The sequence below is a fragment of the Pipistrellus hanaki genome (assembly GCF_964339955.1).
Source record: "Pipistrellus hanaki genome assembly, chromosome: 1".
Classification (NCBI taxonomy): Eukaryota; Metazoa; Chordata; class Mammalia; order Chiroptera; family Vespertilionidae; genus Pipistrellus; species Pipistrellus hanaki.
The window spans coordinates 39277224-39289469 of NC_140503.1; the positions used below are offsets into that span (position 1 = coordinate 39277224).

General features: G+C 37.2%; 1 protein-coding gene across 1 annotated transcript in view; it reads left to right on the plus strand.

Moving 5' to 3' along the window:
• Positions 1-12246, plus strand: part of SOS2 (SOS Ras/Rho guanine nucleotide exchange factor 2) — an 89800-nt gene that overhangs the window by 21178 nt on the left and 56376 nt on the right. The window contains exons 2-5 of the mRNA XM_084886583.1: positions 839-964; positions 4086-4217; positions 5317-5481; positions 9757-9960. Of these exons, the coding sequence (XP_084742709.1) occupies positions 839-964; positions 4086-4217; positions 5317-5481; positions 9757-9960 (627 nt within the window). The remainder of the gene's footprint in view (positions 1-838; positions 965-4085; positions 4218-5316; positions 5482-9756; positions 9961-12246) is intronic.

The following is a 12246-nucleotide window of genomic DNA, read 5'->3' on the forward strand; positions in this document are numbered from 1 at the left end:
GTTATATAAATGTTAATTACAGGATTACATACCTGAAACTAACATAATACTATATGTCAATTGAAAAATAAAAAAATTATTATAGGACACAAAAAAAAATTTTAACAAAAGAGGCCCAGTCCAACTACTTGATGACAATAAGGAAGGAGTGTAAAAGAAAGTGGACTATCATTTTAGAGCAGCTCTATAATTTGTAAAGTATTATGGTTATTTAGAGAGACCTCTGTTGCTGGGATTTCTGACCTAGTATTCACGGACTTTTAGTAATATATTAATTAACTTCAGAATATCTGTGATTCCTCTGAAATTATATAGAATATTTTATGTGTATATAATTTTTTTGGTGGTAAGGAGGAGAAGGGTCAATAGATTGTCATAGGATCTCAAAAAGTTTAAGAACCATTGCTCTGTGGATTAAGAAAAGTTAACAAAGATCAACAAATACAGGTATTTGTGTGTGTGTGTTTCATGTCTGTATATGAGTAACTATACTAGTATATTATTATATACTAGAGGCCCAATGCATGAAACTTCATGCAAGAGTAGGCCTTCCTTCCTCTGGCTGCCAGCACCGGCTTCCTTCTGGCACCCAGGACCCAGGCTTTGCTCCAACCACCGTTTTCAGGCATCCGGGACCCAAGGTGCTTCCCCTTTGGCTGTCGCCGCTAGGCCTCTGGGACCCGGGCTTTGCTCCAGCCCAGCATCGTCCAAAATGATGCCCAGAAGGACGTTTGGTCTAATTAGCATATTATCCTTTTATTGTTGTAGATAAGATTCTGACTTTTATTCAATAAATATTCTTTTGCCTGTATATTAACTGAGAATTTTGTTTTTAAAGGTTCAGGAGCAAGTACATCCCAATCTCTCAGCTAATGAAGAATCTCTCTATTATATTGAAGAGCTGATTTTTCAGCTGCTTAGTAAATTATGCATGGCCCAACCAAGGACTGTTCAAGATGTGGAGGTAAAAAGCTATCTTTTTATTTAAAAAACTTACTGAGCCACTATACACATAAATTTTTGAATCCAAATATATTTTGTTTTAAATTGTGGAAACTAATGCTATTATGTGCATTAGATGGTCAGTTCATTTTTGGCAAACATATCAAGGCAATACAATGGGGAAAGAAAAAATTTTCAGCCAAAAAAAAAGTGCTAAACAACTGTATTCACTTGTGGGGCAAAAAATCCTTGAAACTTAATTTCACACAAAAGTTAATTCATGATGGATCATGATGAAACAATCAAGTTTCTAGAAGAAACTGCAGGAGAGTATCTTTATAACCTGAAGTTAAGCAAGTATTTTTTACAGAGGACTTAAGTACAGTATGAATTAAAGAATAAAATTAATGAGGATAAAAAGGTGTCACAGACTAGGAGATAATGTTTTCTAGTATGTATTCCTTGCAAAGAATTTGTATCCAGAATATGTTAAGAACTTCTACAAATAAAAAGACATCTTACTTTTACTCCAAATGGGCAAAAGTCTTAAACAGGTATTTCATAAAAGAAGATCTATGTGAAAAGGTGAACAAGCTCACAAGTCATCAGGGAAATAGAAATGAAAACCACAATGAGATACCATTTCACACCCACTAAAAGGGATAAAGTTAAAGACTGATAACATCAAGTGTTGATGAGATAAAGAGCAAAGAGAACTGTTTACATTGGTGGGTGTGAAAAATTGTATCACCACTTTGGAAAATTGTTGGCAGTTGCTTATAAAGCTAAATATATATCTAGCCTATGACCCAGCAATTTTAATCCTAGGTAATTAACCTTAGATAAATGAAAATATATGTTTACAAAAAGACTTAGACATGAATGTCCAAACGATTTTATTCATAATAGCCAAAATTTGGAAACAACTCAAATTCCTATTCATAAGAAAATAGGTAAACAAATTGTGGCAGATTTATAAAATGGAATACTACTTAGTAATAAAAAACAAAAAACTATTGATATATGCAGTAACATAGCTACAATTCACAGGCATAACGTAGAGCCAGACCCTAGACCCCAGAGAATATATATTATGATAATACCATTTAGATGAAGTTCAGAAATAGCTAAAACGAATGATGATAGAAATCAGGATCATGGGTGGCTGCCTTTGAGGGCAGATGATAGAAATGTTGTGTATTTTGATTAGGAAAGCATTTTTCAAAACTCTTTGAATTGTACACTTCAGATCTGTTCATTTTACTGCATGTAAATATTGTCATTCTATTAAAGGAATAATATATTGCCCTGGCTGGTGTGGCCCAGTTGGTTGGAGCATCACCCTGTATACCAAAAGGTCAACTGCTCAATTCCCAGTCAGGGCACATAGTAGGTTGACAGTTAGAACCATGGGTTGAGCATATGTGAGAGGTAGCCAGTCGATGTTGCTCTGTTCTGCTCTGCTCTCCCTGCCTTCCTCTCTCTAGAATCAATAAACATATTCTTTAGTGAGGATTAAAATAAATAAGTCTTCATCCATCACTATGCCCTTATACACTCTTCACCTCCTCCAAACCCCCTTCTCCCCCCTGGCAGTCACCACTGTTGTCCATGGTCCATGAGTTTTTTTTTCTTTTTTTGCTTAGTCCCTCTACCCATGCAGCCAGCCACCCCTCCCTGCCAGCTGCCAGCCTGCCCTCTATCCATAAGTCTGTCTTTTGCACTATACTGTTTATATCACCTCTCCTTTGAGTATCTGTATATATAAAAGCCTAAGTGACCATTATGACTGGCCGACCAAATGACCTATCAACCAGTTGCTTTGACGATGCACTGACCACCAGGGGGCAAACACTCAACTCAGGAGCTGCCCCATGGTGGTCAGTGCACTTCCACAGCCAACCTCCCTTGGCCTGCCAACCTCCCATGGTCTCTCCCTTTGTTGGTTGGCCCCAATCAGCCCCAATCACCCGCCAGGCAGAGGGACTCCACCTGTGCATGAATTCGTGCACTGGGTCTCTAGTTGTTTCTATAATAAGGCAGCAGCTTCCAGTATGAAGGAAAATCTTTCTTTGGAGTAATTGAGCTATTAAGAAATTCAGGGACTCTGGGCATTAAAGCATTTGTTTCCCTAATCTCTGCTGTAAGAATTGCTCATTAAATAAATAAAATAAAAGCGTACTTTTTAATAGCTAAATATGCTAAAAGTTTAATATAACTTAAAATATTAGAAATTATGCTAAATTGATTCAGTTATCATTACTTCTCATTATTCATACCAATCACTGGTTCAAATTAAGGTTAAATGAACTATAATAGTGTCCTAAAAGGCTTGGATATATATATATATATATATATATATATATATATATATATATATATATATTTATATATATATTTTTTTACTAAGAGATGCATTTCCTTAAGTCATTCTCTAAGTTCCGCCACCCACTTAATCCTCCTAGAGGTACATGATCTCTCTGCTTTTTAAAATTCTTCTCTATATCTGAAGATCTAAGATAAGCAAAAGGAGAGTGAGTGTATAATAATTATTAATAATGAGTGAATTTTTTCTAGGAAACCTTACTGTGCAATCACTGATAGAGTATTTTATGCTAGTTTTAATCTATCTTTTTTTTAAAAAATATATTTTATTGATTTTTTTTTTACAGAGAGGAAGAGAGAGGAATAGAGAGTTAGGAACATCGATGAGAGAGAATCATCGATCAGCTGCCTCTTGCAGACTCCTCTACTGGGGATGTGCCCACCACCCAGGTACATGCCCTTGACCGGAATCAAACCCGGGACCTTTCAGCCCGCAGACCGACGCTCTACCACTGAGCCAAACCGGTTTTGGCTAGTTTTAATCTAAATATTATTTCTTTTTCTTTTCTTTTCAGTTCCATTTTAATTATGCTTACTCTTAAAGCTTTCTAATTAAATTTCACCTTTTTATTTACCCATGGGGATTATTTGGGAAAATCTTAATAGTCCCGTTGATTTAAAAAAATTTCTTTTACTTATTACAAGAATAGAAACATCATATTACTTTACCTACTACCATTAAGAATGGTAATAAAGTTGTATGAATTTTCTACTTATGAGCACTTCTGTTAATAATAGTACTGCTATCATCTAAATAGGAACGAGTTCAAAAGACCTTTCCTCATCCAATTGATAAATGGGCTATTGCTGATGCACAATCTGCCATAGAGAAACGAAAACGAAGAAATCCCCTCTTACTGCCTGTGGACAAAATCCATCCTTCACTGAAGGTAATAAAAAAATTAAATATTGAGGAAGTTCTTCATAATAAAAATACTTATATAGTATTGTTATGTACATATATATGTACACATATAGTAAATAGTATGGATTATGTTATTGTATATGTGCACTTGTGTGTGCTTATATTTGTACTTACATGTACATATGTATTTCTTAATATGTGTACAAAATAAAAATAAGTACACTTCGATAAAAATCAGATTATGTTTCAAATAATATCAAAAGTTAGTGATAAGCAATATCTTTGTGGCATAAACTGATGACTACTACCCTGACTTTCAACCTTTTCTTAAGAAGATGCATAATATCAAAAACTGTGAGTTCAAAACTGTTTTTAAATTAATCTGTATTTATCACAGATTTTTTTATACATTGGAAAGTAAACTAGGGAATATTATTTAATCTATAGGAAATTCTTGGTGTGCTTGGATTTGAATACCCCTTGGTAGCATTCTAAGACCCTCTCTTCTCTGTGTGTGTGTGTGTACATACATACATGTATATGTATGTATATGCACACACATATATGTGTGTATGCATATATGTATATGTATATACATACATATATATGTCCTCTCCTCAATAGAAACCATTGATATTTGGGGATATTGGTTAAAGCAAGGTCCTTGAAGATAGCAGATACTTGTCAAATGGGTTTTGGGTAATGTATTAAGAAGTTTTCAGTGAAGTCCAGCCAAAGATTTCTATATTAAATGAACTGTGTCTTTTAGTTTGATACTAAAGGCAAATTTGTTAGATTAGATGTCTCTCTCTCTCTTTTTGGTGCCCTTGACCAGGAATTGTACCTGAAACCCTTCAGTGCGTGGGCCAAAGCTCTTACACTGAGCCAAACTGGCCAGGGCAGCTCTTACACTGAGCCAAACTGGCCAGGGCAGATGTCTCTTTCTTAAAAAGCCCCTAGTACTGGGACTAGTAATTCATTTTATGTCTTATGGTATCTATAAGTTTAGACTTTGGGTTTATAGAGAGTCCTTTATAAGTGATAATGTTAAGTGAAATTTTTTAGTGTTTGGTACTTGATAGTGTCATTTTTTAGAATTAAATTGTTTATTTTTTTCCCCACAGGAAGTTTTAGGGTACAAAGTGGACTACCATGTATCCTTATATATTGTGGCTGTACTAGAGTATATCTCAGCTGATATTTTGAAATTAGCTGGAAATTATGTTTTTAATATTCGACATTATGAAATATCTCAGCAGGACATTAAAGTGTCAATGTGTGCAGATAAGGTAAGTGTTGGAAGGAATTTAAATTAAACTTGAATAATAGAAACTATATATTACTTCTACCTCTCATTTTTAATTTTTATAACTCCTGGCTTTGGAAGGCAGAAAATGCTGGCTTTTACAGACTAACCAGGATATTTCCAGATTTTTCACCATGTGACAAGATAGGAATCTCTTTTCCCCTCAACAAGAATCTTTTATCTATAGGAAAAAAACATGCAGAACCTCAAACTAATTTAAGAAAGGTAGTGTAAGTTTTATAGTTTTATTTATTTACTAGAGGCCAGGTGCATGAAATTCATGCATGGGGGCGTGTCCCTCAGCCCAGCCTGCACCCTCTCCAATCTGGGATCCCTCTCACAATCCAGGACTGTAGGTTCCCAACTGCTCATCTGCTTGCCTTTCTGATTGCCCCTAATCGCTTCTGCCTGACAACCTGATCACCCCCTAACTACTCCCCTGCCAGCCTGTTTGTACCACTAACTGCCCTCCCCTGCAGGCCTAGTTACCCCTAACTGCTCTACACTGCAGGCCTGGATACCCCCTCCCCCCAACTGCCCTTCCCTTCAGGCCTGGTCACCCCCAACTTCCCTCCTCTGCCAGCTTGGTCACCCCTAAGTGCCCTTCTCTGCAGGCTTGATTGCCTCCTGCAGGCTTGATTGCCTCCAACCACCCTCCCTTGCAGGCCTGGTCCCTCCCAACTACCCTTCCCTGTTGGCCATCTGTGTCCACATGGGGGCAGCCATCTTGTATGTTGGAGTGATGGTCAATTTGCATATTACTCTTTTATTAGATAGTATTTATTTAGAATTTTATATTTTTAGGAACAAATAGTGTACTCAGATATTTTTAAGCATAAGTAATTTTGAAAGACATAATTTGTTTTCATAGAATAGTTTAGTGGGACACAGCTAGAGAGAAAAAACTTTGCAATGCCAAACTTATTTCCTTTTGATAATTTGTTATACTTCTTCCTGGCTGTAAGCTATTGAGGAAAGAAACTGAGTCTTTATTTTTTCTCTCTCCTCATTTCCCCTTTCTACTTTTCCTTCTTTTTTTCTTATCGTTTAAATCAATATTTTTGGGTACCTGTCATGGACCAGTCACTGTTCTGACCATTGAAGATACAGCACTGAAAAAGTTAACAAACCCTGTGTGAAAAGGAATTTATTTTAAGGGGAAATAAAAATATTATAAACAAATAATGGCAGCACAATGTAATTAAAGTTATTAAATGAATAAACTAAAGGAATAGGGAAGACCAAGAACACTTCACAAAGAGGCTGCCTAAACTAGACCTCTAGGGGTGAATGACCCCCAGGACCTGGCATATGATGGTGGTTCTCTACTTTGTACATCAAACTTACCAGAAAGCTTTTAAAGAGTACTGATGCTTCTTACCTGCAAATATTTACTTAGCCTGCGTTGGGCCTCCAAGCCTCAGTTTTTCAAATTTTTTTGAAAGTATCCCAAGTGAGTCTGATGAGCAATTACACTATACTATACCAGTGTTTCCCAACCTTCTCTCATGATGAGAATCACCTGGTGGAGTTGTTAAAACACAGATTCCTGAATCCCAACTAAGAAGTGCTAAACTAGAATTTTTGAGAACATATAGGTAAAATTGCATACCTAACTTAGTGCTCTGTATATAACATCTGTCTTAGAGCACTAGTTAAGTATACAATTTTACCTATATGTTCCCAAAAATTCTAGTTTAGCACTTCTTAGTTGGGATTCAGGAATCTGTGTTTTAACAACTCCACCAGGTGATTCTCATCATGAGAGAAGGTTGGGAAACACTGTACTATACCATAGTCTCAAAAATGATTTTTTATTTAAATTTCATAGTAGAAATTCTTATTTCTATTTTTACTTTGAAAATTATGATTGCATGGCTTTTTAAAACTTTGTTTTTGTTTTTAATCTCAGACTTTTAGTAAAATTGCCTGTTTTCTGAATCACTTGAGAGTAAGTTTCCAACATAGTTTAGTGTCCTACAAACAAAAACATAAGCACAGTTTAAATTTATTCATTTATTTTAATGTGGACTCATGGATTCTTATTTTACTCAATGGGCCCTAATTCATTACTTCATTAAATCATCCCAGATTTGGCCAGTGGGGCTTCAAGTTGGCTTCTTTGTCTCTGTCACTCTTTGAAAACTCTCTTTTGACATAAGATATTCTAGGTTCAACTTGTTCTTTACCTCCTGCTCAAGCCTGGAATTGGTTGTTTCCTAAAATATTCTGGTTCTGTTTTGTGGCCTATGGTATTTAGAAAGATACTAGATACCAGATACAAGATCTGGATTCTAGATGAGCTATTGCTATTTGAGTGTCATTGTTCTGGTCTCTTAGAAATTTCAATGTAGGAGTTTACATAGGAAAGAAGGAAGATACTAGAGGACTGAAGTCAGTGGAAAAGATTCTGAAAGGGGAACCAAGGAAGAGTAGGAAAAGCTATACAGAGATAATTATATTCGAGCTAAGTTATTAAAATGGCTATATATTTGTCAGATAAATAAATGTGATAGCTGTAAGGAAGGTAAGAGAAGACATTCTAGACTGAGGAGAATACAAGGAACTGACCAGATTTATGAGATGTTTCTGAATTACAGTTAACAGGATTTGGGGACAGATTTAATATAGAAGTTGGAGAAGTGGCAAGTCTAAGGTAATGACAAGTTTCCTAGTTATGATGATCAAGTAGATAATGTTGCTATTAGTGATGCTGAGGTGGAATGCATCTATATGGGTTTGGTCAAAAAGGCAGATAACTAGCAAGTCTTACATAACACTTATTTAGAGTCCAGAGAGATGCTGAAGCTAGAGATAAACATTTAAGGAGTCATTATCATCTACATAGTCATTGGGAATCATCTAAGAAGATTGGTTCACATAGGAGAAAGTATAGCAGAAAGTATAGCACATTTAAGAAATATTTCTGAGAATCAACAAGATCAGGAGGGCAGTGTTTATTTTGTTCAATGCTATATTTTACCAATATCTAGCAGAGTGGCTGGTAATTAGTCAATCAGAAGTTTAAGAATGAATGAATGATTATCTCATAGCATGTTGTCAGAATTTTCTCTCATCTCTTTGAAGTCGTTTTATATTTTGGAGTTTCCTTTTTGAGATTATGCCATTTTTCCCCCTGAACTCTAAGAAAATAGTTTCCATAATATATAATTAGGTAGGTCCAATTTTTCTTTATTTACTATTTTAAAAATATATATTTTTTATAGCCCTAGCTGGTTTGGCTCAGGGGATAGAGAGTCGGCCTATGGACTAAAGGGTCCCAGGTTCGATTGCAGTCAAGGGCACATGCCAGATTGTGGGCTCAATTTCCAGGGTGGGACATACAAGAATCAGCCAATCAATGATTCTCTGTCATCATTGGTGTTTCCCTCCCTCTCTCCCTCCCTTCCTCCCTCCCTCCCTCCCTTCCTCTCTTCCTCCCTTTCTTTCTCCCTCTCCCTTCTCTGAAATCAATAAAAAATATATATTTTTTTAAACAAAAGTGATAGTTGAAAGGGAGGTACGAGATTTTTAAAATATATTTTTATTTATAATATCTGGGAGCCCTCAGGGGATATTCAACTGACGGCTTAGGCCTGCTCCCAGGCCGAAGTCTGGCCCCCCTCTGCGGGAGGCAATTCCAGCGAGCTGATCTGGGGAGAGTGAGGGGCCAGCCCCACCCTGAATCGCCTCGCTGCCATCCCTCTGCAGGAGGTGACCGGGCAGGCAATCGGGATGGCGCTGGTCCCCATCACGACTCCCTGCTGATTGCTACTGCCCACCCCATCCCATCGTCCCCTCCCTCTGCCCGCTGGCATGTGCCTTGGCTGGCCTGGCACCACCTGCTCACGGGCCCCACCCCCCTACTGACCGGTTGTTCCACTGTTTGGTCTATTTGCATATTATGCTTTTATCATATAGGATAAGGAATCTACCTTTAAAAGAATAATCATCTATAATCACAGGTGAATGAGTATTTGAACTAGGATTTTGACTAAGATTGTTCTTTGTGTGCGCACATGTGTGTGTGCGCGCATACATATACACACACATTTTACTATTAAATTTATCTTATTTCCAAAACTATTTATTTTATCCCTTCAACTTTTCATATTTCTCTTATTTTGAAATTTTTCATATCTTGGCTTGTAATATATATAGCTCGCATTGTTTAGCATAATGTTTTAATTGCAAGTATTTTGAGATGGTTTTATAAAAGTAAGGAAAATAAGTTATGCATTATTGATTTATTTCTTAGGTTTTGATGGACATGTTTGATCAGGATGACATAGGTTTGGTTTCTCTCTGTGAAGATGAACCTACTTCTTCAGGTGAATTAAACTACTACGACCTTGTCAGAACTGAAATTGCAGAAGAAAGACAGTATCTGCGAGAACTAAATATGATCATAAAAGTGTTTCGAGAAGCCTTTCTTTCTGACAAAAAGCTGTTTAACCCTTCTGTAAGTAACTTTTTTGGGTTTGAAATTCTGTCTACCCCAAAGGTCAGATAGCAGCTTAAAATCATAAATAATAACTTTATGAGTATATAAAACAAAAAATTTATTTCATGTAGGACTTCTGGGTTTTTAAAATATGTAAATTATAATACTAACTAGAGGCCCAGTGCACAAAATTCATGCACAGGGTGTGTGTGGGGAGTCTCTCAGCCCGGTTGCACCCTCTCTAATCCAGGAAACTTTAGGGCACATGTGTCAAACACAAGGCCCTCGGGCCAAATCCAGCCCGCCAGGCCTTGCAATGTGGCCTGCACCGCGCTGTCATCACTGCACTCCGCTGTCAGTTTATGACATTGTCAGTTTATGACTGTTCAGTAAACCATTCGGCCCGCGATTTAGGCTGGATTTTAGATTTTGGCCCCTTCTCTGATTGAGTTCGACACCCCTACTTAGGGGATGTCCGACTGCCGGTCAGACATCCCTCTCGCAATCCACAACAGCTGGCTCCTAACTTCTTACCTGCCTGCCTGATTGCCACTAACCACCTCTGTCTGCCGGCCTGATTGCCCCCTTACTGCACCCCTCTGCTGGCCTGATCATCCCTAACCACCTCTGCCTAGGCCCCTGACACCATGGCTTTGTCCGGAAGAACATCTGAAAGATGTCTGGAAGGTGTCCAGTTTAATTAGCATATTACCCTTTTATTAGTATAGATGTAATAAGTTTGATGATAATGAGAATTTGACATAAAATGAGAAAGGGGAATCACATTGGAATGAAATCTTTTTCTGCTATGCAGCAGCTAAGATTTATTGTCATTCATTTGAAGATGGTGAAAAAGATGTATGGTCTAGAAAAGACATGCTGTCTTCTGTCCTTTTGTTTGTTTTTCGTTAATCCTCACCCGAGGATATTTTTCTCTTGATTTTTAGAGAGAGTGGAAGGTGGGGGAGAGACATAGAGAGAGGACATTGATTGGTTGCCTCCCAGACCCATCCATAGTTTGGCGATTGAGCTCTGCAATCCCTTTTACTGAAATTGGAACTGGGACCCTTTATTCCCTGCTCCGATGCTCTATCCACTGAGCCAAAACAGCTAGGACTCTCCTGTCTTTTGGAAAGTACTTTAAGGCAGTACTTTAAAGTTTTAACAGTGGAACTTTTTAAGAATAAATGTATTCAAAATATCATATTAACAAAGGCAGAGCTGCTCTGTTAAAAGTCAGGGCAGAAGAGGAGAGAGTAGGATGGGGATTCAGGAAGTTTTGTCCATTTAAAAAAATATATATATTGTATTGATTTTTTACAGAGAGGAAGGGAGAGAGATAGAGAGCTAGAAATGTTGATGAGAGAGAAACATCGACCAGCTGCCTCTTGCACACCCCCTACTGGGGATGTGCCCGCAACCAATGTACATACCTTTGACCGGAATCAAACCTGGGACCTTTCAGTCCGCAGACCGACGCTCTACCACTGAGCCAAACCGGTTTCGGCTGTCCATCTTTTTATATCTGTAGCTTTGGAAGTCAACTCTAAAGAATTCAGATAGACAAATACTCTTTTGTTTAAAAAAAATTTCCCCCCCTATAGACTAACCATGTAATATTTTAAAAAGATATGAAGAAAAACAATTTTGCCGAAATGGGTTTGGCTTAGTGCATAGAGAGCATCAGCCTGTGGACTGAAGGGTCCCAGGTTCGATTCTGGTCAAAGGCATGTACATTGGTTGCGGGCACATCCCCTGTAGGGGGTGTGCAGGAGGCAGCTGGTCGATGTTTCTCTCTCATCGACATTTCTAGCTCTCTATCCCTCTTCCTTCCTCTCTGTGGAAAATCAATAAAATATAATAATAATAAAAAGAAACGAAAAACAATTTCATTTGCAATAGCAACAAAAAGGATAAAATACCTGGAATAAACTTAAAAGAAGTGAAGAACCTATATACCCAAACTATAAGGCACAGGTTGTAAGAAATTGAGAAGACACAAAGAAATTGAAAGATATTCTATGTTCATGGATTGGAAGAATCAACATAGCTAAAATGGCCATATTACCTAAAGCAATATACAGGCTTTATGCATTCCCCATCAAAATCCTTATGACATTTTTCAAAGAAATAGAACAAAAAATCCCCATCAAATTTGTATGGGACCATGAAGGATCCTGAATAATCAAAGACATCCTGAAAAAAAAAAAAAGAAAAGAAAAAACACAAATCAGAGGTATTACATTCCCTGACTTCAAATTATACTACACAGCTACAGTAATCAAAACAGGATGATACTAAGTC